Genomic DNA, 26,526 nt, shown 5'->3' with positions numbered 1-26,526 from the left:
TGCGTCACCGTTCTCACTCATGTCTCAGTTCTCACTCAGACCTGGGTTGCAAAACAACTTGAACATAAGTGTATTTATGAATGAATGAATTAATTAATTAATACATAAATACATTTGTTCCAGAAGTTTTTGTAATTTCCTGCCATGAAACAAGCCACTTCTAAGACTTTTTAGAGGGTTTTTTTTAAGCCAGCAAATTTTCCAATCAGTTTTAAATTAAATATTCAGAGACTTCTCAGTCTCCCCCCCCCCATCAAAGCCCTATGGCAAGCAGATCCCTATATAGGGGGTGGGGGGATGTAACCACAAAAAGGAATTCACATTCTACCTGGCCAAGGCTGAGCTGTCTGGCCTGGGCAGAAGAGGGTCTGCTGCAGAGAGCTGTCGTGGCCGCTCTGACTGCCAGCCTTCTTCCTGGGGCTTGCCAGCCTACTCGAATCCAGGCTTCACGGAGGCCTACACGGAGGCCTCCCTGGAAGCCCCATCGCCCACCCGCCGGTCAGCTGAGAGGCGCACGGGAGGGAAGCAGCTGGCCTGCTGCTTGGATTGCCGACCAGGACGACAAGCAGGAGAGAGGAGGGCAAACAGGGCAAGTGGCTGAAGGGTCTTGGGGCCGGGCAGGGGGCAATGGGGAGTCATGTGAGGTGTCTCGGGGGGGCCCCTCCAGGCAGTGGGGCCCCCAGATGACTGCCTCCCCCTGCCTAATGGTAGTTACGCCCCTGTCTACCTGTAGAATCTCTTGGGCGCAAGTGGCTTCATGAGTGTTTGACCCACCTAACAGCACTCCAGTTGGGGGGGACTAGAGACAGGGTCTTCTCGGTTGTCTTCTCAGTGGTCTTCTCGGTTGTGGCCCCTCGGTTTGGAATGCCCTCCTGGAAGAGCTTTGCCATGCTCACTCCCTCAGTGTTTAAAAAACACAACCACAATGACATATCTTTCTAAAGATGCTTTTTAATGTCTTTTCTGCTGCTTATAGTCTGGTAGGTCTAGTGTTTAGTTTTAAGCTGTTTATTAATAACTTTGAATGTGAAACTTTAAAAATTTGTCATTTTAAATGTGGTTTTAGCTTGGTCTTTTAACTTCTTCAATTTTATTAATCTTTTACTTTAGATTATATCTATTTTACTAACCTGAGCCACCCCAAGCAGAAGTGTACTGGAGAGGTGGGGCACTAATATAATTGATTGATTGATTGATTGATTGATGCCAGAGAGGAAACCTGAGAACATGGCTGGACTTCCATTCAACCCCCAAAGAGACTTCCAGTGGCCAAACAGACTTGAAATGGACTCTGCGGAACTTGGGTCTGGTCTCCCCTTCTGAACGTCTAAGGGAAGAAGATGGATGGTTTGATGGATGGTTTGATATCGGTAGAGAGCCTGTGTGAAGATGGCCATGACATCATCTTGCATCATCACGACCCGCTTCCGACATTCTTCTGGCCCCCACCCCACCAGCTGCAGGTTGCCATAGGGACCGCGATAAACAATGACGCATCATCGGGCTTCAGTTGCCCACTCCCTAACCGACTTTCCAGCGGTTAAAGAGTACTGACAGCAGGCTCTTCTCATTGGAGAGATTGCCTGGTCTGCTCTCGCCAGAGAGATCATCTTCTTGTCCTTCTTGTTGTTGTTTTTGTTGTCCAGTGGACTTCTTTAGACGTTGACAGTCATCATGGCAGGTAGGAAATGGTGCCGTCCAGGAGGAAAAAGAAAGGGAAGGTTGTGAGTTGGTGTCGATTCCTGGAGACCACAAAGCCATGTGGTTTTCTAGGTAGAATAAAGGAGGGACCAGGTGGCAATTCATTTGGATGGATTGTGCCCTGTGTCTGCTCTTGGGTGACATTTCCCTTGCTTCCCTTTATCTGACTTTAGACCACACCTTCCCTTTCCAGTTTGTTCTACCTTCTGTCCAAAGAGGTTATCCCCTTTCCCCAGCCCAGGGGCCTAACTACTATTAGGCAAGGGGAGGTGGTTGCCTGGGGGCCCCACTGCCTTGGGGGGCCCCCCAGAGACACCTCACGTGACTCCCCATTGCCCCCTGCCCAGCCCCAGGTCCCCTCAGCCACTTGCCCTGTTCGCCCTCCTCTCTCCTGCTTGTCCTCCTGGCCGGCAATCGAAGCAGCAGGCAAGCTTCCTGCAAAGAGCTCCTTTTCTCCCCGCCAATCAGCTGATCGGCAGGTGGGCGATGGGGCTTCCAGGGAGACCTCCGTGTAGGCCTCAGTGAAGCCTGAACTGGAGCAGGCTTGCAGGGAGGCCCCAAGCAAGCAAGCAAGGAGGCAGGTAGGCAGAGTGGCCCCTACAGTTCTCTGCAGCAGACCCTCTGCCAGCCAGCCCAGCATTTGCCAGATAGAATGTGAACTCCTTTTTGTGCGCCCCCCCTCGACATATAGGGATCTGCTTGCCATAGGGCTTTGATATGGGGGGTGGGGAGACTGAGAAGTCTCTGAATATTTAATTTAAAACAGCTTGGGAAATTTGCTGGCTTAAAAAAAAAAAAAGCTCTATAAGTGGCTTGTTTCATGGCAGAAAATTACAAAAACTTCTGGAACAGACAATATTATATTCATTCATTCATTTATAAATGCACTTATGTTCAAGTTGTTTTGCAACCCAGAAGGTCTGAGTGAGAACTGTGAAGCATGTGTGGTGCTTTTATTTTATTTCATTTGTCTTGTGTGTGAACTGCTCCCCAATAACTCGCAGGGACTTCAGGGTCAATCTGGCCAACATGGGAATGCAGCACCTCCATTCTAGAGGAGAAGTGTGTTAAAGGGCTTTAAAAACCTCCTGTAAAAAACCTCCTGCAATCAAACTTTTCTGAATTGGTTCAAAATTCTGAGAAAACATACATAGGCTCACCCTGCATGATTGAAAGTCTCCTTTGCTAATCTGCAGCAAGGGTCCCATTTTAATAATTAGTGTTTCTAGTGTGTTCTAGGCATTAAAAGTAGCACAAATATATAGCACTCAATGTATATCACTATATATTGTGACGTGTCTGTGTGTATTCAGTGAAATGTATTTCTAGGCAGCATACTTATTTTGAAATATCAGACTTAAATCCTTGGGGGCCTGGGGTGTGCGGAGGCCCTGGACTTTGGGGGGGGGCATTTTAAAATCTCGTCTCTGGGCCCACTCCAACCTTGCTACGCCCCTGCCCCAGCCTTTTCAGATAGTAAATTCTTATCTGGAATCATCGATGGCCGCTTCCAAAGTCTTACAGGCACGAGACAAGGAAGTCATCAGAATCCTAATGAAGGGGAATGTAATAGGGGTGTGTTTGAACTAGTGTCCAGGACTGTGCGGAGTATCCAAAAGAATCGACTCCTGCTTGGGAGAGGCTTTCCATAGGCAGAATGGGTGCAAAGGGGTTCTTTCACTGGTTCTGCTTAATTTCCTCCCCGGTTCGCCTGGGAGGGCCTCTTTCCTCCCAGGGCTGCCCCTTCAGCTCAGGCTAACTGCCTCTCACTCTGGAATCCAATTCGAACCACAACATTCTCTGGCCTCCTGGAACCAAGAGTGCTCAGAGGGGAGCAGATTTCTCTGTGCTCTGCATCCCCCAGGTCCCAGGCAAAGTTCTTAGCATCTTCGCTTAAAGCAGGCCTGGTCAGCTTTGGCTCCCCAGCTCTTTTTGGACTACAACCCCCATAATCCCCAGCCAGCCACAGCGGCCAACAGCCAGGGATGATGGGAGCTGTAGGCCTACATCGACAGGAGGGCCAATGTTGAGCAGTTGGGGGAACCCCAGACCTTGGAGAGCGACTCTTTGCTGTTGCAGACCATAGCAGGGGAGAGACAAGTGCCCTGACTGTGGCAGCTGCATGCACATCATCCACCTAATCTGGCCTGCTCAAACTCAATGAGATGCAGGAGCCCCTCTGGAAGTCCTCCAGGACTAAGAGGCGGAGCGGGGCATGAGTGCCGCTAGTTCTCCACATCAGGGTTGTTGGGCTTCCTCACCTGAAGAGTGGGACAATACTCCGAGCGTCCCAGCAGGGAGGTGGGTGCCTCCTTCCAAGTGACTGAAGCCATGGGTTCAGAGGGAGGCCTCGGGGCAACTGGGTAGTTGCCTCTTCCCTTCCCATCAGAAAGGCATCAGTTGGGCCTCCTTTGCAGGGCTGTTGTAGGAATGACAGAAATCAAGGTGCCCCCTTCCTTTTTCTTACAGATGAGTCGACTGAAAAGAGGCCGTCTGCTGGCTCCGCCTGTACGAGCGCGAGCTCGGCCGGGGAAGGAGGCGGTTCGCCCAGCAGCTTCCTCGAGACACCGACGCCGACCATTGGTTCCACCTCCATGTGGTCCTCTGTCTCTGACCTCTCCCTTCAGTCCATCGAAGGGAGGGACAGCAGGGACCACAGAGACCCAGCAGAGGGAGATCTGCGGAAGCCGCAGCGGGAGCACCAGTGGCCTGGCTCGCTGGCGGCATCCCCATACCATCTCCCCAGACCCTTCTTTGGGCCGCTGGCCCCCAGCCGTCCCACTGCGGGCCCCATGGCCCAATTCTTTGGCCATCCATCCTTTGGCCAGCTGCGACCTCCAGAGCCGGAAGAGTTCCCACCATTCTTGCATAGGGTGAGGGAGGCTCCTGGCTACAGACATGCCACGCTTGCCCCCATCCCTCCTGCGGAGACAACATCTCTGGCCCAGCTTGCCCCCATCCCTCCTGCTGCAAGAACATCTCTGGCCCAGCCGGCCAGGGCGGACCCGGCGCGCAAAAGGAATCTGGTCCTGCTGGCCCACCGGCTGCAATCAGAAGGCAGCAGCACCACCGCTGCCGCTGGGGGGTTCCGCCCAGCCCCACCGGATCAGCCCAGGAGCGGCAAGCCGACGGACATTCGCCGTGCGTCCAGAGGTGTGTGTTGATGCTGGGAAAGGGGCGTCCTCCTGCCTAGGGCTCCCTGTGTCCTTCCCATGGGTCTGGCGCAATCCTTCTCCTGAGGCCATGGTCTTCAAAATAGATTCTTCGGAGCCCTGATCTTCTCCAGGGAGGAAGAAGATCAAGAAGCATTCCTCGGCTCTTTGCCAAGGGGGCCAACAATTCTCCCCATAGACAGCTCTCCCACCACTGCCCCTCATCCCTTTAGCCCTGGGGCTGCATTTCTAGAGTACGCCATCTGCTCCCACTACACACAGGGGGGCACCTTTCCAGGCCTGGCCATAGGAACAGAGCATGCATTCTGAAACACAGCCCAGAGTTTTGGGAAATGTGCAAGAGCTGATCACTGGATGACTCAATGTCGGCCCTGATGTGCAGTGTTTGAAAGCTGTCTTCGGATGAGAATTCCTGCTGCCCTCACCCCTTAGCCCACCCATCCGTGACTGCTCGAGCCCCCTAAGGAGTCAGCCCTGCCACCTTCCCACGCCCTCCCTCAGGACTGAAATCCACCACCTCCCTTTACCACACGGCAGGGCTGGCTCTGGATCAGATCCTGACCCATCCCCTGGTCATCCTCCGTCCTTCTCTTTCAGTCTTGATTCCTGCCACTGAGCAGACACTGGCCATCCAAATCAAAGAGCCTGCAACTCAGAAGGCAGAAGGCTTCAGCACCGGTGCTGCACGAAGAATGAAGATCCCAGAGTTGGGACCACACAGAGGTGGGTGTGCACCATTGTGGGGGAAGGACAGTCCCGTGACTGGCCCCACCAGCCCTGCGAGAACCTTGTGCTTGAACAAGAGTTGAAGAGTGGAGGTCTGATGTGGGTTGGGGGGGAATGCCACTCCCTCAGCATCTGTGCCTTGGGATGGGGAAAAGCTGCCCAGATCCCAGAGCCCAGATCCGGCCTTTGGGACCCCATTCCTTTGCAACTCTTCTCCATCGAAATGTTTTCATGATTAGAACTTGCCTGGAAGTTACAGACTTGCTCCGTCTTTCCCCAAACAACTGACTTCTCTTCTTCCTTTCTAGCAGGGACCCAGGAGCGCCACCCACCATCTCCTCCCCAGCTGAAGGGTCGAGGAATGGCCAAGGGAGGAACAGCCCCGCAGTTGCTTCCGGAATTCCTCTTCCCGCCTCCTCCACCAGAGCCAACCAAAGTGCTCTCCAAGGGAACGGCTTCCCACCTGGTAGCCCCAGGAGACAAGAACACCCAATGCGCCAAGCCAAGGCTGCAGCTCTTTGACTTTTTGCCGCCCATCTCCTCTGCACCCAAAAAGGCCAAGGACCGCACATATGGGGAGTTGGTGGGCAGGAAACTCCCTGCAGAGAACATTGCAAAGAGGGCAAGGGCAGCAGGGGCAGAGAGCGTGCCAGCACCCAAGGTTCCACGGGGAAGCCCAAAGGCTGAGCGGGAGGCGAGATCTGGAGAGACGGCCAAAGCACCCCTGGACCAGAAGGAAGGGAGAACTGCACAGAAGATCCCCACTTGCCATCTGGAGCTGGCCGTCCAACCCCATCAGCCGATGAAACCTGCAGGTAGCATGCCAGGCCAGAAGCTGTTGAAAATGCCTCAGGTCCTGCCAGGAAGGGGGAAAGCACGGCTGCTACCACCTGAAGCCGAAGCAGGGAACACCAAGAGGAAGAAAGTGGGGGCAGAGTCCAGTGGATCCGCCCAGGCTGTGCCCCCGACTCCGAGGAGCAGCCTGGCCAGAATGATGCGGGACTCCGTGCAGGTGTTCCATGCCCTGGGCCCCCCGGCAGAGTCCAAGAGTGCAGAGGGACATCCCGGGCAGAGCGTGCCCCAAAAGACACCAGCGATGTCCATGGGAAGGCCACCATCCGGAAGCACAGCTGAGCCACCACCAAGGCCTTTGGCAGCCCTGCCAAGCAGACCAGCGGGGAAGGCACCGCCCAGCTCCATGGCCAGGCCAGCAGCCATGCCGATGGCCAACCTCCCCCCTAGCTCCCTGGCCCACCCACAATCAACGCCAGTGTGGAGGCCGCCGGGATCCCGTCCCTTCATGCTCCGGCCCTCCTCCCTGGCGCAGGCAAATAGCTTGCGGATGCATGGTCTTGCTGGGAGGACCTTTGGCCAGCCCCCGCCGGCCCCTCAACCACAGCCACAGCCTTGGGGTCCCACACCAACCCACCGACCCGTCCTCCCTGCCCACCAAGCCTCCACGGAGCATCCGGTCCTTCCACCTGGTCCCCAGCGCACGACAGGAGAGCAGGAGTTTAAGGGGGACACGTTCATCCCTTGGAGGACGCCCCCGGCCCACCTGGAAGTCTCCCGGCCCATGACGGAGGAGCAACGGCCCGTCCGGGAGCTGATGCGGCGGCGGGCTCAAAGAGCGAGGGAAGAGGCGGCTCAGTGGACATCAGCCGGCCGGAGGCAGTATTTCGTGGAGCGGGAGGAGGAAATGGACATCTCCCTTCAGTATGGCTACCCCTGGCTCCACTGAGAGGCAAGTCTCGTCTCTCGCTGGGTGTCCTCCTAAGCAGCAGGACTGGAGACGGCCTGCTGGGGAGAACTCTGACGGGCCCGTCTTCACCCTGTATATTACAGCTTCCCCCCTCCCATATGATCGCAAGTTATATCACTTCATTTTTAAAATCGGTAAATCTTAACATTTTACGGGTTGTCTTCTGGTGTTGATAATTTTAAAATGATGTTGTTTTAACATTAGTACAGATTGGGTTGAGGTATAGAGGTTAAGGCTAGAGTTCTGCATCTTCATTGATCAGAATATTTCTTTCTTTTGTATTTTGCGTAGGTCCTTTTGCGAAGAGCCAGACAAGTTGCCCCCAAGAAAGAGAAGCAAGCCACACGGAATGCCCCTCCCCTTGGCCTCCTGCGGAGGGGAGGGAGTTTGTCCCAGCCACGCTCCGCAGGAGGCCCCAAAGGCACCTGATTGGCCCGTTCAGTTCTGGGGGCGGGGGGCGGGGTGTGCCCGAGGATGGGAAGAGTGGTGTATTTGGGTGGGTAGCATCGACCTGCCGAGCGGCGGCTTCCCCGGACATCGGCGGTCATTTTAGCGGCCTGAGGGGGCATAGGCCTGCGGCTGGAGTGCGGCGGCATCGGCCCCGGGGCGGCATCTTCGGGGCTTGGGGCCCTTGGTTTGTCCGGGTTGGGCCTTCCTGGCCTGGGGCGTATTGGGCAGCCTAACTGGGCGGGACTGGTGGTTGCTCTGATTGGTGGCACTTATTTGGGGCCCTGCAGCTCCCTGCGGTTGGGTGAGGGTGTTGGTTGGCCTTGGGGTTACTGGCATTTTTCGTGTCCCTCTTCTCTTCCGTTGGCTTCTTTGGGGGGTCGGAGTGGGGGTCTCTCAGGAGGGCAGCGAGTGGCTCTCTGGGCGCTCTTCTCTCCACGCCCGTCGTGTTCTTTTGCCCGTGGGGTTTTCGGGGTTGTTCTTGGTGGCATTGGGGGTTGGTTATTCTGGGCCCCTGCAATTCGCCCACATGCCTAGGAAAGCCAAGGAGAAAACCGGTGGTCAGCCTATCAGGGGGCCAAGCGGCCTGCACCTCCAGCTTCTTCCTCTGATGAGGATGATGAGGAGATGGTTCTAATTAGGGGCCTGATCAACAGAATGGAAGCTCTGGAGAAGGCCAAGGCTTCCATTCTGTTGGAAGCAAGGGGGCTGGCCCGTCTGGAGCGCCGAAGGAAGTTCCTCGACGCACGCGTGGTGCTGCTGGAACACAGTTACGAAAATCTCTCTCTGACAGGTTAGGAGCTCTTGAAAAGGGCGAGGGCCCGCCCGGCCCAGCACTGCCTGCAGAGCCGGCTGATCCTGTGTTGCCAGTGCCTGGCGTTCCTGTTCCTGCGATGCCTTCTCCTGCGGTTCCGGAATCCCCGCTGCCATCGGATCAACCCCCTGTGGATCCATCTTTGCCTCCGTCCCCGGGTGAGCCTATTGCACCGACGCCACCCGGCGGCACCGGACAGTGGCCCTCTGGACCCTGGCCGATGCCTGCCATGGGTGGATGGGGACCTGCCCCATTTGGGGCACCTTACACACAGCCTTGGGGCATGGGTCCTCCGTTGGGTTTTCCGGTGATCACTGCAGGGCTCCAAGGGGCGGCAGAGCAGGTGTGGCTGGGTAACAGGCCGGCTTTGGCCCCTGTTGGGGGCGGCTCTGTAACTTCGCCGACAGCAATCTCAGGTTCAGGGGGGACCTCTGGGTTTTACCCCATGGGAATTTTGCCTTCCCCCAAGCATGCCCCTTATGGTGCTATGGGGCTGCCCTTGGGTGACCATCTGCTCCCGGCTGTGTTGTTCGTCTGGCGGCCACCAGCGACCCTTCGATTTGTCCGGTAGCTGCCTTACGGCATAACCTGGGACTTTCCAGAGGGCTGCCTTTTTGCGCACGAGGACAAGGCACCCCTCACCCTGTATCAGTTGCTGGCAGTTATACAAAGGGCCTTGACCTTGGCCGGGGTTCCCTTGGAGGGACTTACACTGCACTCCATTAGGATTGGGGCTGCCACCAAGGCTGCTCGCATGCCGTTCAAAGGAGAGGGCGATGGAAGTCCTTGGTGGTGCGGCACTACGTGCGCTGAATGGAAGTTGGCGATGCCCGCTCTGACCTTTTGTTTTCTTGGCAGGTGCTGGCGGAGCGGCGGCTCCTGTTCCGGTCCTGGTTTGCCCCCATTCGTCGGTCTTTGGGGCCTTCAAGAGGGCCAGCTCCTCCCATTGGGGCACCCAGTTGGGTTTTGGAACGCATGCTTCAGTTTCTTGGTTGGGTAGGAGGTGCATGTTATGGAGCCAGTCGCTCCCTGCCATTTGGGATGATTGAGCTAGGTTCCCTGGGCCTGATGTCATTGTGGTTCACTTGGGGGGAAACGATTTGGGTGGGCGGGCTGGTCTCTCTCTTTTTATTATTACTATTTCCCCGCCCCAGCTCTTCCGTTTGGGCCGAGCATCCCCCCCCTTCCCTGGAGCAGAGCGGGTCTAGTGACTGGTCGCCCTTCTGGGGCCGAGTAGGAATTTTTGGCTCTCAACGCATTGGCCACTGTTGGGAGTTTTTTCGCCTACTCCGTTCTGCGTTGGGGGTTTGAGTTAGAATTAGGCTGGTCACACGGTTATTATGGGTTATTATGGCTTATTATGGCTTATTATTGTTATTGGTGAATAAAGTTGTGGCCCTTTTCACCCAAACTATGTCTCTGTGTCTTTGGGGGGCTGGGGACAAGCCACGTTGCTCTGCAGCTGCCAGGGTCCTGGCCTCTGGATGGAGCTCACCTTTTCAGTTCATTGGTTAGCACCAGTTAGCACTCGTCCCTATGGATGAGGCCATCAGCGATTAACTAGCCAACTAATTGGATTGGCTTCTAAACAAAGTTCTTGTACATTTGTGGTAGTCTTTTTTTAATTCTTAAATTCAATTGACCAGAGAAAAACTGCATTTAATTACAGATTACTTTACTCCACTGCTTCCCTTTATCTACTTCCCCCCACCGCCCGCCCTCAGTTTGCCTTGAAGCAATCATTCAAAACTTTTTGGTAGAAAATATGCTGGACACCCACACGATATAGAAGCCAGAGAGATTCAGGTTAAATTTGATGCTCAGAATTGACAGGGTTGCCACTTTTCCGTTTTCATACCTTTTCCTTTGGACTTTACTTAGAAAGGACGTTTGGTCAGATCAGATAACTATGATGATAAGATGGTATTTTATTCGTGGCTAATAAGTATATAGTAAGTTTGCAGATGCAGACTATTCTTTTGATTTTATACTATTCTTATTTTCTTTCCCCTTACTTTTTACTCTTTGCATTCTGAAAACCAATCCAATCTATTTTACAAAAAAGAGAGAGAGAAAGAAACTGTCATGCCCTGGATGGGGGGTTCTCCCCCATGGGGGGAAGAGGTGGAGAGTTCAGGGGATGATGAGCCAGGGTGGAGGGTCCCTCCAACCCAGACCTCCGGTGACCAGGCTCTGCCAGGAGTCCCACAGCAGGACAACCAGAGCCAGAAGCCCCCACCAAGACCCAAGGATACAGCCCTTCCTTCACTCTCGGACTCGGGCGATTTCCCAGAGGATTAGTCAGCCCCATTCGAGGTCCCCAGCCCCACCAGAACTAGCACTGAGAGAACTGGGCAAGGTCCCTTCAAGCAACCAGGCTATCCCCAGGGGAGGGCAGGGGCCAATCCACTCTATCTGGGCAGCACTCAGAAGCCTCCCCTTATGTTGCTATAATCAGCTCTTCTAGGACCATATTTGGGGCTAGCCAAGTTCCTGAAGCTTTTGCCCTCGGAGCTGTCCAATGGATGTGTCCTTCCTGAATCCCTGCCATGCCGGAGACCCCGGCTCAGGAGAGAAATTCCCTCCAGAGATGCCAATGCATTGGGGCCTGAGGGGACATGTGTACCAATAAGCCAGGAGAGGGTTTGGGCCAGTGGAGTAAAAAGGGGGGCCAGGGAGATAGCGGAGGTTGCTGCGGTGGGTGAGAGCGCAGAAGGGAGAAGATCAAACCCACCCAGTGGAGAAGCCAGGAGAGCTTCAGCAGAAGCAGAGAAGAGGCTGATATCACTCGTAGAGGGTCAAGCTGCCATGTGAGGAGCTGGGGAAGAGATTCTCCTGGGCTGAGTCCCAGGAGGGGCTACCAGATGCACATTATTTGCATCTGCTCATGCAACCATCAATAGCAAATGAAATACATCTACATCACCCATTTATTCTACTTATTGGATGTCAACCAGGTGCTTTCTTTTTGGTCCCACTCATTTTTGTCTCTGTCTGCTTGTTCCATCCTCACACTGACTTCACCAAGCTACTGGGTTTTCTCAAATGATTTGGAGCTTCTGTCCCTGAGTGGATAGATGGTGGCCGTAGCAGATGACGTTGAGAAAGATTGGTGCGGAGGTGGGGTGTGTGGAGAGGAAGATGGGGAGAGGGAGAGGTTTGGAGCCTGGTGGAAGGAGCCCACACTTCTCATTACCCCCAGCGACAGCTGTGGAAACAGACACCATTTCCCAAGCCTAATGCTCAGAGTGAACTAAGCTTGCACCCTGTGGCAGGGAGTTCCATACGGTGGGTGCTGTCGCAGATAAAGTGGTGCTGTCTCACGTGGCCCTCTCAAGCGAATCTCAGAAAGCAAAGGAGCATGTCAAAGGGTCTCCTCTGAGGAGCGTCATGGGCAAGGAGCCTCATATGGGGGGAGGGGGCAGCATTCCTTAAAGCGCCTTGTCACCAAACTGGTTTTATTTCATTTCATTCTGTTTTATTTTATGTTTTTGCATTTATTCACTGCTTCCAGGTGAACCTCCCAAAGCGGTTTACAAAAATCTTAGCTATAGAACAATATATCAAGCCACAGGTTCACATCTTTAAGGCTGGTATTCCCTGCCCCACTGCCTCCTTAGGGAACACTGAAAACCCTGATATCCGGAGCTAATTGGCACCTTGCACGGTCAGCCATTAATCTCTCCTTGTTCTCCACAGTGCTGAAGGGAGAATGAGGATGTGAGACTTCCCTAGGGGGAAAGGATGGGTTAGACAGGGATCAGGGAACCAGGGTCCCCAGATGTTACACAGGAACATAGGAAGCTGCCATAGATTGAGTCCGACTCTTGGTCCATCTGGTTCAGTGTGGGCTACCCAGACTGGCAACGGCTTCTCTAAGCTTGCAGGCAGCAATCTCTCTCAGCCCTATCTTGGAGATGCTGCCAGGGAGAGAAGCTTTTTTGGGACTACAACTCCCATCACCCCTAGCCACAATGGCCAAAGTTCCCAAGTTTAGGACGCCCTGAGTTAAAGCATGAAGAGCTGGCCCACTTTGAAAGAATCATTGTTCAAAGGCACTTCCAGGACTACGAAACACACAACCAACATTCAACATGCAAGCAAATCCAATATAAAACGTCATTAAAATTCACATCATGAATTTAAAAATACAGTAAAAAAAACAAAAAAAACAAAAAACCAGTGCCTGGGAGGGGAAGAACCACCACATCTCTAGTGAAGGGAAAGGCCAGGCTAATGACAATTCAAAACAGCAGCCATCACATGATAGACAATTACAGAACTTTAAAAGCCGCTGTGAACAAGTCGATTACAAAAACTCGCCTTCTTCTAAGAAAGATGGGTGACGCCCTCGCTTATTGGGGAACCATATTTCCTACACCATTGAGAAGACTTCTCCCCGCTCACCACCCTCCTGATTTCACCTGGGGAGGCACCTGGAGACTTAAACTTGGTTCCTACAGGAGCCATTTAATGGAGGGCTTCGAAGGCGGAAATCAGCACCTGGAAGTGAGCCTGGAAAGGCCGTGACAGCCAGCTCTGACCTTTGACGATCAGAGTTAGAGCATCGGAACTATGGCTCTCTGGTTGGAAGTCTGGCTGCTGTATTCTAAGCCAATCCAAGTTTTCTGACCATCTTCAAAGGCAGCCCTAGGTACAGCACACATTACAGTTCTCTAGCCTGGATGTTAAAAAAGTAACAGTTTGGCTCTCCGTCGCCCCACTCCACCCCCCACCCCCGCCGGGTTCTGGTAGTTTAAAGCCAAGTCTTTTCTCTCCTTGAAGCCTTAACTTCAAATCTCAAAGGGCAGAGACAGGATTCGGCTCTTTTCAAGGTCTGGCAGTCTGCTCAGGCTCAGAGGCACTGCTGCTGTCCCTGTTTCATCTGTTCCCTCTAAAGAGAGAGAGGGTTGGACTTGGACCTGGGAGAGCCGAGTTCTAATCCCGCTTCAGCCACGGAACTCACCAGGACACTCTGGACCAGTCACCCATCTCTCAGCCTATTCTGCCTCACTCACAGGGTTGTTGTGGGGAGGAACAGAACCATGGACACTGCTCTGGACTCCTGGGAAGGACGAGCAGGATATCAATGTCAATCAATAAATGAAGGCAATGGGCAAGGTCCAACGGAGAAGGCCAGATCAAGCCCAGCTTACACTCTCTCTGCACCATTCCTGCCCGGAAGTGACAAGCTGACCCGGAATCAGAGCAAAGGAGAAAGGAAGAGGTGCGTCCAGGCAGACTGCCCATTCTGAAGCGATTCCTGGAGATTCCCCACCTTGGGACATTCTCGTCCAACATTTTTCACCACATCAAGCCATTAAAACCTCCAGGGTTGAGTTCCACAGTCACCGAATCATTGATGCTGATTCCGGCTCCATCCTGGAGCGTTGCCAACCCCAGCACCCAGCAAGGAGCATAAGATTTAGCAGGGGGAGAGTAACTGGCCCTATCCACCCCCAGCACAGCACCTCCAGTGACTCTTGCTGGTGTCTATCTTGTGTGTGTGTTTTTTTTATTATTGTGATCCATTTGGGGACAGGGATCCATCCTGTTGATTTATTATTTCTCTGTGTAAACCGCTCTGAGCCATTTTTGGAAGGGCGGTGTAGAAATCCAACGAATGAATGAATAAGAGAGGGATGGAAGAAAGGATTCCCAAGCCTAAAACTAAGCACCTTTTTAAACACTGCGTTCAAACCCACTGCCTAATGCAGGAGCTCTCAAGAAGGCATCCCCAGATTTTGTGACGCTACAACTCCCTAGCTGCACTGGTTGGCCACAGCACATGGGGGTGATGGGTGTTGTAGTCCAACATCATTTGGGGCACCAGGGTGGAAACCCCTGCACAAGTGTCTTTCAGATTGAACAACACACACAGGAATGACTGGATTAATTAATAGAGGAGGATTGTGGGGTAATGGAGAATAGTAATGGAGGGGTGGAATTGGGAAGAGCAGAGGATTAGTTTCTAATTTGCAGGATGGGGCCATGGCTCAGCTTCCTAGGTTCCTATTTCTGGAGAAAGGTCCCAGGTTTCATTCCTGGAAGCATCTCCAGGTAGGACAGGGAAGGTTTCCTGCCTTGAAACCTTGGAAAGCTGCTGCCATTCAGTGTAGATCAGGGATTCTCAACGTTGGGTCTTCAGATGTTATTGGACTTCAACTCCCATAATCCCCAGCCCCAGTGGCCTTTGGTTGGGGATGATGGAAGTCCAATAACATCTGGGGACCCAACGTTGAGAATCCCTGGTGTAGATGATACTGAGTTAGATGGACCAGTGGTACCTTCCAATGTTCCTATCAGATCAGGGGTTTCCAACCTTGCATTCCCAGATGCTGTTGGACTACAATACCCATCACCCTCAGCCAGAATAGCTTCAGCCAAGGTTGAGAACCCCCAGATTAGATGAGGAATTGGAACGTCTGACTGGGCCGGATGTTTCTCGACTTCACTCTCACTAACCCATTAACAGGTGACTGAAAAGTCCTTGCCAGTGAACTGTGCAGGAGCAGGATTTCACCCCATTTTCTCTTCCGCACCCCGCTACATTTGACTTGCCACCGCCAAGAATATCTGCCGCAAAACAAACTAGACTCTGTCTTCAGGTTTTCATCTTCTGTTGGAAGCAGAAGTGCAGAAACCATCTGTCTTTATTCACACATTTTTATGATGAATTAAAATGGATCATGAATGACCACAGGTATGAATTGTTTTTGAAATACCAACTGCAGTTGTACAAGGGGGTGCGGGTGGGGAAACCCTATAAATGTGCAGACTTGACAAAGGGGCGTAGCAAGTTTGGAGGGGGCCCCAGGACAAAAGGTAAAGGTGGGCCCCCTCCCCATCTTCTTCTTCAGAGAGGGGGGAGGGAGGGAGCAGTGGCTCGGCTGCCGGGGTGGGGTGGGGCGGGGGGCGGGCCTCCCTGATGCTCCCAGGGACATTTTTCACCTCCTGTTCCCTGTTAGTCACGCCCCTGACTCCACATAAATATCGATCAATCAATCTTGATTATGATCATAGACCAGTACAAAGTATAAGGCGATTTACAAGTATGGTTAGAGGCGTGGCACAGCGGGGAAATGCTTGACTAACAAGCAGAAGGTTGCCAGTTCGAATCCCCACTGGTACTATATCGGACAGCAGCCATCTAGGAAGATGCTGAAAGGCATCTTCTCAGACTGCGTGGGAGGAGGCAATGGTCAGCCCCTCCTGTATTCTACCAAAGTGATAGAACTGCAACAGCAGATACTAGGTGATGGAGCTATAAAACTGTAGAAGTATAAACATCATCATAAAAGCTATTATATTAATAAAACAGTCACTGCATAGTCACAAAGCTGTTAGGCTGGTGGAGCACATGTCTTTCATGAGGCTGAATATTACATGGTCACTAAATATTGATCTGTATGCCAAAGAAAGACTTGTGTTCTCTTCACTCTGCTGGGAAATAAGGTGGTGAAGAGCTCTTCATTCTTGTCCTCTACAATTACAATCCATTTAGCCACATGGTTTCCCCTGCCTCATTGAACTTTCGTGTGTTTAGACACCATGGAATTTATGGGAGCCCCCGGATTTTGGTTCCTCCACCCGGCTGCTAAATTCCACCCGGATTGACGTGGATTTCAAATGTGCTGCCCGGATTGCCCGGATTTTACTCTGGATCCAATCACATGGGAGGGTAGAGAAGGCGGGTATACAAATCTGTCCAATCAATCAATCAATAATGCAAATTAGTTGTCTGTAATCTGCATAATCTGCAAATCAGGCCACCCGGATTTGGGAAGCTTGAATATGGTAACCCTAAGTGGTACAGTCCTTCTGTTCCACACTGCCAAGATCAGAAGGGAATCAACAAAGGAAGCAGCGCAGACAAAAGTGGGGTATTTTCTGGCTAAAGTGACTACCGCAGTCAACGACTTCTGTTTGAGAGAGTAAGCTAGGTCACATGATCCCCACCTGTGTAGGTGGAGCACCCAGCCAAGGTAAGAGAGCCAGGTGCACTCCCGAACCAGGGTTGTGTGAACTCCAAAAGCTAGGTAGGAGAAGAGGGGAGTGGTCAGATGGGAAGTGAGAAATGGGTCAGATGGATGCACCTATCCAGATTCTCTCACCAGTATTTGGAACCTTGGAAAGATGCTGCCAGTCAGCGTAGATGATACTCAATGAGATGGATCAGTGGTCTGACTCAGTACAAGACAGCTTCTGATGTCCCTATCAGATTGGGGTCATTTGGGGTGGATGATAACATCATTATACAGTTAGATCTACCTGTAGAATCTCTTGGGCTCAAGTGGCTTCATGAGTGTTTGACCCACCTAACAGCAATCCAGTTGGTGGGGACTAGAGACAGGGTCTTCTCAGTTGTCTTCTCACTTGTGGCCCCTCAGTTTGGAATGCCCTCCTGGAAGAGCTTTGCCATGCTGACTCCCTCAGTGTTTTAAAAAACACAACCACAATAACTTATCTTTTAAAAGATGCTTTTTAATGTCTTTTCTGCTGCTTATAATCTGGTAGGTCCTTTAATTTTTTTTTAGTTTTTAGCTGTTTATTAATAACTTTGAATGTGAAACTTTAAAAATTTGTCATTTTAAATGTGGTTTTAGCTTGGTCTTTTCACTTCTTCAATTTTATTAATCTTTTAGTTTAGATTATATCGATTTTACTAACCTGAGCCACCCCAAGCAGAAGTGTACTGGAGGGATGGGGCACTAATATAATTGATTGATTGACTGATTGATGCCAAAGAGGAAACCTGAGAGCATGGCTGGACTTCCATTCAACCCCCAAAGAGACTTCCAGTGGCCAAACAGACTTGAAATGGACTCTGCGGAACTTGGGTCTGGTCTCCCCTTCTGAACGTCTAAGTGAAGAAGATGGATGGTTTGATCGATGGTTTGATATCGGTAGAGAGCCTGTGTGAAGATGGCCATGACATCATCTTGCATCATCACGACCCGCTTCCGACATTCTTCTGGCCCCCACCCCACCAGCTGCAGGTTGCCATAGGGACCGCGATAAACAATGACGCATCATCGGGCTTCAGTTGCCCACTCCCTAACCGACTTTCCAGCGGTTAAAGAGTACTGACAGCAGGCTCTTCTAATTGGAGAGATTGCCTGGTCTGCTCTCACCAGAGAGATCATCTTCTTGTCGTCGTTGTTGTTTTAGTTGTCCAGTGGACTTCTTTAGACATTGAAAGTCATCATGGCAGGTAGGAAATGGTGCCATCCAGGAGGAAAAAGAAAGGGAAGGTTGTGAGTTGGTGTCGATTCCTGGAGACCACAAAGCCATGTGGTTTTCTTGGTAGAATAAAGGAGGGACCAGGTGGCAATTCATTTGGATGGATTGTGCCCTGTGTCTGCTCTTGGGTCACATTTCCCTTGCTTTCCTTTATCTGACTTTAGACCACACCTTCCCTTTCCACTTTGTTCTACCTTCTGTCCAAAGAGGTTATCCCCTTTCCCCAGCCTTTTTAGATAGTTCATTCTTATCTGGAATCATCAATGGCCCCTTCCAAAGTCTTACAGGCACGAGACAAGGAAGTCATCAGAATCCTAATGAAGGGGAATGTAATAGGGGTGTGTTTGAACTAGTGTCCAGGACTGTGCGGAGTATCCAAAAGAATCGACTCCTGCTTGGGAGAGGCTTTCCATAGGCAGAATGGGTGCAAAGGGGTTCTTTCACTGGTTCTGCTTAATTTCCTCCCTAGTTCCTCCCAGGGCTGCCCCTTCAGCTCAGGCTAACTGCCTCTCACTCTGGAATCCGATTCGAACCACAACATTCTCTGGCCTCCTGGAACCAAGAGTGCTCAGAGGGGAGCAGATTTGGCCGTGCTCTGCATTCCCCAGTTCCCAGGCAAAGTTCTTAGCATCTTCGGTTAAAGCAGGCCTGCTCAGCTATGGCTCCCCAGCTCTTTTTGGACTACAACCCCCATAATCCCCAGCCAGCAACAGCGGCCAACAGCCAGGGATGATGGGAGCTGTAGGCCTACATCTACAGGAGGGCCAATGTTGAGCAGTTGGGGGAACCCCACACCTTGGAGAGCGACTCTTTGCTGTTGCAGACCATAGCAGGGGAGAGACAAGTGCCCTGACTGTGGCAGCTGCATGCACATCATCCATCTTATCTGGCCTGCTCAAACTCAATGAGATGCAGGAGCCCCTCTGGAAGTCCTCGGGGACTAAGAGGCGGAGCGGGGCATGAGTGCCGCTAGTTCTCCACATCAGGGTTGTTGGGCTTCCTCACCTGAAGAGTGGGACAATACTCGGGCATCCCAGCAGGGAGGTGGGTGCCTCCTTCCAAGTGACTGAAGCCATGGGTTCAGAGGGAGGCCTCGGGGCAATTGGGTAGTTGCCTCTTCCCTTCCCATCAGAAAGGTGTAGGTTGGGCCTGCTTTGCAGGGCTGTTGTAGGAATGACAGAAATCAAGGTGCCCCCTTCCTTTTTCTTACAGATGAGTCGACTGAAAAGAGGCCGTCTGCTGGCTCCGCCTGTACAAGCGCGAGCTCGGCCGGGGAAGGAGGCGGTTCGCCCAGCAGCTTCCTCGAGACACCGACGCCGACCATTGGTTCCACCTCCATGTGGTCCTCTGTCTCTGACCTCTCCCTTCAGTCCATCGAAGGGAGGGACAGCAGGGACCACAGAGACCCAGCAGAGGGAGATCTGCGGAAGCCGCAGCGGGAGCACCAGCGGCCTGGCTCGCCGGCGGCATCCCCATACCATCTCCCCGGACCCTTCTTTGGGCCGCTGGCCCCCAGCCGTCCCACTGCGGGCCCCATGGCCCAATTCTTTGGCCATCCATCCTTTGGCCAGCTGCGACCTCCAGAGCCGGAAGAGTTCCCACCATTCTTGCATAGGGTGAGGGAGGCTCCTGGCTACAGACATGCCACGCTTGCCCCCATCCCTCCTGCGGAGACAACATCTCTGGCCCAGCTTGCCCCCATCCCTCCTGCTGCAAGAACATCTCTGGCCCAGCCGGCCAGGGCGGACCAGGCGCGCAAGAGGAATCTGGTCCTGCTGGCCCACCGGCTGCAATCAGAAGGCAGCAGCACCACCGCTGCCGCTGGGGGGTTCCGCCCAGCCCCACCAGATCAGCCCAGGAGCGGCAAGCCGACAGACATTCGACGTGCTTCCAGAGGTGAGTGCTGATGCTGGGAAAGGGGCGTCCTGCCGCCTAGGGCTCCCTGTGTCCTTCCCATGGGTCTGGCGCAATCCTTCTCCTGAGGCCATGGTCTTCGAAATAGATTCTTCGGAGCCCTGATCTTCTCCAGGGAGGAAGAAGATCAAGAAGCATTCCTCGGCTCTTTGCCAAGGGGGCCAACAATTCTCCCCATAGACAGCTCTCCCACCACTGCCCCTCATCCCTGTAGCCCTGGGGCTGCATTTCTAGAGTACGCCATCTGCTCCCACTCCACACAGGGGGGCACCTTTCCAGGCCTGGCCATAGGAACAGAGCATGCATTCTGAAACACAGCCCAGAGTTTTGGGAAATGTGCAAGAGCTGATCACTGGATGACTCAATGTCTGCCCTGATGTGCAATGTTTGAAAGCTGTCTTCGGATGAGAATTCCTGCTGCCCTCACCCCTTAGCCCACCCATCCGTAACTGCTCGAGCCCCCTAAGGAGTCAGCCCTGCCACCTTCCCTCGCCCTCCCTCAGGACTGAAATCCACCACCTCCCCTTACCACACGGCAGGGCTGGCTCTGGATCAGAAACTGACCTATCCCCTGGTCATCCTCCGTCCTTCTCTTTCAGTCTTGATTCCTGCCACTGAGCAGACACTGGACATCCAAATCAAGGAGCCTGCAACTCAGAAGGCAGAAGACTTCAGCACCGGTGCTGCCCCAAGAATGAAGATCCCAGAGTTGGGACCACACAGAGGTGGGTGTGCACCATTGTGGGGGAAGGACAGTCCCGTGACTGGCCCCACCAGCCCTGCGAGAACCTTGTGCTTGAACAAGAGTTGAAGAGTGGAGGTCTGATGTGGGTTGGGGGGAATGCCACTCCCTCAGCATCTGTGCCTTGGGATGGGGAAAAGCTGCCCAGATCCCAGAGCCCAGATCCGGCCTTTGGGACCCCATTCCTTTGCAACTCTTCTCCATCGAAATGTTTTCATGATTAGAACTTGCCTGGAAGTTACAGACTTGCTCCGTCTTTTCCCAAACAACTGACTTCTCTTCTTCCTTTCTAGCAGGGACCCAGGAGCGCCACCCACCACCTCCTCCCCAGCTGAAGGGTCGAGGAATGGCCAAGGGAGGAACAGCCCCGCAGTTGCTTCCGGAATTCCTCTTCCCGCCTCCTCCACCAGAGCCAACCAACGTGCTCGCCAAGGGAACGGCTTCCCACCTGGTAGCCCCAGGAGACAAGAACACCCAATGTGCCAAGCCAAGGCTGCAGCTCTTTGACTTTTTGCCGCCCATCTCCTCTGCGCCCAAAAAGGCCAAGGACCGCACATATGGGGAGTTGGTGGGCAGGAAACTCCCTTCAGAGAACATTGCAAAGAGGGCAAGGGCAGCAGGGGCAGAGAGCGTCCCAGCACCCAAGGTTCCACGGGGAAGCCCAAAGGCTGAGCGGGAGGCGAGATCTGCAGAGACGGCCAAAGCAGCCCTGGACCAGAAGGAAGGGAGAACAGCGCAGAAGATCCCCACTTGCCATCTGGAGCTGGCCGTCCAACCCCATCAGCCGATGAAACCTGCAGGAAGCATGCCAGGCCAGAAGCTGCTGAGAATGCCTCAGGTCCTGCCAGGAAGGGGGAAAGCACGGCTGCTACCACCTGAAGCCGAAGCTGGGGACACCAAGAGGCCGAAAGTGGGGGCAGAGTCCAGTGGATCCGCCCAGGCTGTGCCCCCGACTCCGAGGAGCAGCCTGGCCAGAATGATGCGGGACTCCGTGCAGGTGTTCCATGCCCTGGGCCCCCCGGCAAAATGCAAGAGTGCAGAGGGACATCCCGGGCAGAGCGTGCCCCAAAAGACACCAGCGATGTCCATGGGAAGGCCACCATCGGGAAGCACAGCCGAGCCACCACCAAGGCCTTTGGCAGCCCTGCCAAGCAGACCAGCGGGGAAGGCACCGCCCAGCTCCATGGCCAGGCCAGCAGCCATGCCGATGGCCAACCTCCCCCCTAGCTCCCTGGCCCACCCACAATCCACGCCAGTGTGGAGGCCGCCGGGATCCCGTCCCTTCATGCTCCGGCCCTCCTCCCTGGCGCAGGCAAATAGCTTGCGGATGCACGGTCTTGCTGGGAGGACCTTGGGCCAGCCCCCGCCAGCCCCTCAACCACAGCCACCGCCTTGGGGTCCCACACCAACCCACCGACCCGTCCTCCCTGCCCACCAAGCCTCCACGGAGCATCCGGTCCTTCCACCTGGTCCCCAGCGCACGACAGCAGAGCAGGAGTTTAAGGGGGACACGTTCATCCCTTGGAGGACGCCCCCGGCCCACCTGGAAGTCTCCCGGCCCATGACGGAGGAGCAACGGCCCGTCCGGGAGCTGATGCGGCGGCGGGCTCAAAGAGCGAGGGAAGAGGCGGCTCAGTGGACATCAGCCGGCCGGAGGCAGTATTTCGTGGAGCGGGAGGAGGAAATGGACATCTCCCTTCAGTATGGCTACCCCTGGCGCCACTGAGAGGCAAGTCTCGTCTCTCGCTGGGTGTCCTCCTAAGCAGCAGGACTGGAGACGGCCTGGTGGGGAGAACTCTGACGGGCCCGTCTTCACCCTGTATATTACAGCTTCCCCCCTCCCATATGATCGCAAGTTATATCACTTCATTTTTAAAATCGGTAAATCTTAACATTTTACGTGTTGTCTTCTGGTGTTGATAATTTTAAAATGATGTTGTTTTAACATTAGTACAGATTGGGTTGAGGTATAGAGGTTACGGCTACAGTTCTGCATCTTCATTGATCAGAATATTTCTTTCTTTTGTATTTTGCTTAGGTCCTTTTGCGAAGAGCCAGACAAGCTGCCCCCAAGAAAGAGAAGCAAGCCACACGGAATGCCCCTCCCCTTGGCCTCCTGCGGAGGGGAGGGAGTTTGTCCCAGCCACGCTCCGCAGGAGGCCCCAAAGGGACCTGATTGGCCCGTTCAGTTTGGGGGCCGGGGCTTGGGCCCTTGCTGGATACCCCCGCCCCAGCTCTTCAGTTCGGGCTGAGCATCCGTGGAGGAAGGAGCTCTTCCATAGACCTTTTTCTTGGCCTGAACCGGAGCGGACGGGGGGCGGGGTGTGCCCGAGGATGGGAAGAGTGGTGTATTTGGGTGGGTAGCATCGACCTGCCGAGCGGCGGCTTCCCCGGACATCGGCGGTCATTTTAGCGGCCTGAGGGGGCATCGGCCTGTGGCTGGAGTGTGACGTCATCAGCCCCGGGGCGGAATCTTCGGGGCTTGGGGCCCTTGTTTTGTCCGGGTTGGGCCTTCCTGGCCTGGGGCGAATTGGGCAACCTAACTGGGCGGGACTGGTGGTTGCTCTGATTGGTGGCACTTATTTGGGGCCCTGCAGCTCCCTGCGGTTGTGTGGGGGTGTTGGTTGGCCTTGGGGTTACTGGCATTTTTCGTGTCCCTCTTCTCTTCCGTTGGCTTCTTTGGGGGGTCGGAGTGGGGGTCTCTCAGGAGGGCAGCGAGTGGCTCTCTGGGCGCTCTTTTCTCCACGCCCACGTGTTCTTTTGCCCGTGGGGTTTTCGGGGTTGTTTTTGGTGGCATTGGGGGTTGGTTATTCTGGGCCCCTGCAATTCGCCCACATGCCTAGGAAAGCCAAGGAGAAAACTGGTGGTCAGCCTATCAGGGGGCCAAGCAGCCTGCACCTCCAGCTTCTTCCTCTGATGAGGATGATGAGGAGATGGTTCTAATTAGGGGCCTGATCAACAGAATGGAAGCTCTGGAGAAGGCCAAGGCTTCCATTCTGTTGGAAGCAAGGGGGCTGGTCCGTCTGGAGCACCGAAGGAAGTTCCTCGACGCACGCGTGGTGCTGCTGGAACACAGTTACGAAAATCTCTCTCTGACAGGTTAGGAGCTCTTGAAAAGGGCGAGGGCCCGCCTGGCCCAGTGCTGCCTGCAGAGCCGGCTGATCCTGTGTTGCCAGTGCCTGGCGTTCCTGTTCCTGCGATGCCTTCTCCTGCGGTTCCGGAATCCCCGCTGCCATCGGATCAACCCCCTGTGGATCCATCTTTGCCTCCGTCCCCGGGTGAGCCTATTGCACCGAAGCCACCCGGCGGCACCGGCCAGTGGCCCTCTGGACCCTGGCCGATGCCTGCCATGGGTGGATGGGGACCTGCCCCATTTGGGGCACCTTAAACACAGCCTTGGGGCATGGGTCCTCCGTTGGGTTTTCCGGTGATCACTGCAGGGCTCCAAGGGGCGGCAGAGCAGGTGTGGCTGGGTAACAGGCCGGCTTTGGCCCCTGTAGGATGCGGCCCTGTAACTTCGCCGACAGCAATCTCAGGTTCAGGGGGGACCTCTGGGTTTTACCCCATGGGAATTTTGCCTTCCCCCAAGCATGCCCCTTATGGTGCTATGGGGCTGCCCTTGGGTGACCATCTGCTCCCGGCTGTGTTGTTCGTCTGGCGGCCACCAGCGACCCTTCGATTTGTCCAGTAGCTGCCTTACGGCATAACCTGGGCCCTTTCCAGAGGGCTGCCTTTTTGTGCACGAGGACAAGGCACCCCTCACCCTGTATCAGTTGCTGGCAGTTATACAAAGGGCCTTGACCTTGGCCGGGGTTCCCTTGGAGGGACTTACACTGCACTCCTTTCGGATTGGGGCTGCCACCACGGCTGCTCGCATGTCGTTCAAAGGAGAGGGCGATGGAAGTCCTTGGTGGTGCGGTGCTACGTGTGCTGAATGGAAGTTGGCGGTGCCCGCTCTGACCTTTTGTTTTCTTGGCAGGTGCTGGCGGAGCGGTGGCTCCTGTTCCGGTCCTGGTTTGCCCCCATTCGTCGGTCTTTGGGGCCTTCAAGAGGGCCAGCTCCTCCCATTGGGGCACCCAGTTGGTTTTTGGAACGCATGCTTCAGTTTCTTGGTTGGGTAGGAGGGGCATGTTATGGAGCCAGTTGCTCCCTGCCATTTGGGATGATTGAGCTAGGTTCCCTGGGCCTGATGTCATTGTGGTTCACTTGGGGGGAAATGATTTGGGCGGGCGGGCTGGTCTCTCTCTTTTTATTATTACTATTTCCCCGCCCCAGCTCTTCCGTTTGGGCCGAGCATCCCCTCCCTTCCCTGGAGCAGAGCGGGTCTAGTGACTGGTCGCCCTTCTGGGGCCGAGTAGGAATTTTTGGCTCTCAACGCATTGGCCACTGTTGGGAGTTTTTTCGCCTACTCCGTTCTGTGTTGGGGGTTTGAGTTAGAATTAGGCTGGTCACACGGTTATTATGGGTTATTATGGGTTATTATGGGTTATTATTGTTATTGGTGAATAAAGTTGTGGCCCTTTTCACCCAAACTATGTTTCTGTGTCTTTGGGGGGCTTGCGACAAGCCACGTTGCTCTGCAGCTGCCAGGGTCCTGGCCTCTGGATGGAGCTCACCTTTTCAGTCCACAATAGGTTTCATTGGTTAGCACAGTTAGCACCCGTCCCTATGGATGAGGCCATCAGCGATTAACTAGCCAACTAATTGGATTGGCTTCTAAACAAAGTTCTTGTACATTTGTGGTAGTCTTTGTCTTATTCTTAAATTCAGTTGACCAGAGAAAAACTGCATTTAATTACAGATTACTTTACTCCACTGCTTCCCTTTATCTACTCCCCCCCCCCGCCCTCAGTTTGCCTTGAAGCAATCATTCAAAACTTTTTGGTAGAGAATATGCTGGACACCCACACGATATAGAAGCCAGAGCGATTCAGGTTAAATTTGATGCTCAGAATTGACAGGGTTGCCACTTTTCCGTTATCATACCTTTTCCTTTGGACTTTACTTAGAAAGGTACAGGCTCTCTTTCCCTCTGTTCATTTCCTTCCACTTTTCACTGAGCTACCCAGGCTCAGAGCTGTTAGGTCAGGAGGACTCTCAACGAATGAGATGACCAGAGAGTCCTAGGTTAAGCCTCTCCTACATGAGACTCTCTGGTCATGAGCACTGGCCTGCCCCTTGTGCCTTAGTGTATGTCTGTGTGTGTGTGTGTGTGTGTTTGTGTGTGTGTTGGATGGAGAACATGTGTGGATGCGTGCCTGATGCCCTTCGCTTGCAAAGTGAGACGAAACTGGATAATTTTCTAAACATGACTTGATTATACATTTATGAACCTGGAGCACAAGTGTCCAATTAATTAATCATTTATGGCAGCTTCTGTTCCAGTGATTATGTTACATTTTAGTGCAGAGTTCGGGCTTCTCTGCTGCGGGCTGGGCTGGCTCCTTTGTCTGTTTCCTTGCTTTGGGCTTGTTTGTTTTAATTCCCTCAGCCCAGTGGCTCTTCTCAGACTACCTGGTTTCTTCGAAGGTGATCAGGGGTTCCACCGTTAGAAGACTGATGTAGCAGGACCTCGTGGGGCTGGGAGTAGGGGGCCTCCCCACTCTCTCCGTCCTGGCAGCAGACTGCAGCATGACAAATGCCACCCACGAGCTGCCTCCTTACCTACGAACGTTGGGAAGCTGCCCTCTACTGAGCCAGGCCCTTGGTCCATCTCGCTCAGGACTGTCTACACTGACTGGCAGTAGCTCTCCGAGGCTGCAGGCAGGAGCCTTTCTCAGCCCTGCCTGGGGAGTGTTAAGCTGCATGTTGAAATGTTTCTGCTAATGCATATTTGCATAAATATATCACTTTTATATTCTTACATTCTTGTGAGTTCAGTGGCTGTTTTGCCCTCAAAAACCCACATGTTAAAAATACACGTGTGTCAGTGTGTGTGTGTGTGTGTGTGTGTGTGTGTGTGTGTAGGGGGGATTATGCTTACCTTGTGGGGGGGCGGTGGGGG

At 53.6% G+C, this 26,526-nt stretch overlaps 2 protein-coding genes across 4 annotated transcripts; both read left to right on the top strand.

Annotated features, from left to right (window-relative positions):
• Positions 1-1,131: 1,131 nt before the first annotated feature.
• Positions 1,132-10,034, top strand: LOC128334097 (uncharacterized). 2 transcript variants are annotated; one of them, XM_053270351.1, is made up of 6 exons: positions 1,132-1,681; positions 4,171-4,854; positions 5,472-5,597; positions 5,912-7,344; positions 7,654-8,781; positions 9,482-10,034. In XM_053270351.1, the coding sequence occupies exons 1-4, from the start codon at positions 1,675-1,677 to the stop codon at positions 7,339-7,341; spliced, it is 2,247 nt and encodes a 748-aa protein (XP_053126326.1). In that variant the 5' UTR covers positions 1,132-1,674; the 3' UTR covers positions 7,342-7,344; positions 7,654-8,781; positions 9,482-10,034. The 2 variants fall into 2 exon arrangements, with proteins under 2 accessions (XP_053126326.1, XP_053126325.1); XM_053270350.1 differs by having other exon boundaries at positions 1,134-1,681; positions 5,909-7,344.
• A 7,489-nt stretch (positions 10,035-17,523) lies between these two features.
• On the top strand, positions 17,524-25,054 carry LOC128334632 (nascent polypeptide-associated complex subunit alpha, muscle-specific form-like). 2 transcript variants are annotated; one of them, XM_053271631.1, is made up of 6 exons: positions 17,524-17,837; positions 19,079-19,762; positions 20,380-20,505; positions 20,819-22,251; positions 22,561-23,800; positions 24,502-25,054. In XM_053271631.1, exons 1-4 carry the CDS (start codon positions 17,831-17,833, stop codon positions 22,246-22,248), a joined length of 2,247 nt encoding a protein of 748 aa, XP_053127606.1. In that variant the 5' UTR covers positions 17,524-17,830; the 3' UTR covers positions 22,249-22,251; positions 22,561-23,800; positions 24,502-25,054. The 2 variants fall into 2 exon arrangements, with proteins under 2 accessions (XP_053127606.1, XP_053127605.1); XM_053271630.1 differs by having other exon boundaries at positions 20,816-22,251.
• Positions 25,055-26,526: the final 1,472 nt, after the last annotated feature.

The sequence above is a fragment of the Hemicordylus capensis genome, chromosome 9 (assembly GCF_027244095.1).
Source record: "Hemicordylus capensis ecotype Gifberg chromosome 9, rHemCap1.1.pri, whole genome shotgun sequence".
In the NCBI taxonomy this organism is placed as follows: domain Eukaryota; kingdom Metazoa; phylum Chordata; class Lepidosauria; order Squamata; family Cordylidae; genus Hemicordylus; species Hemicordylus capensis.
This window is presented reverse-complemented; position numbering and strand designations above follow the sequence as displayed.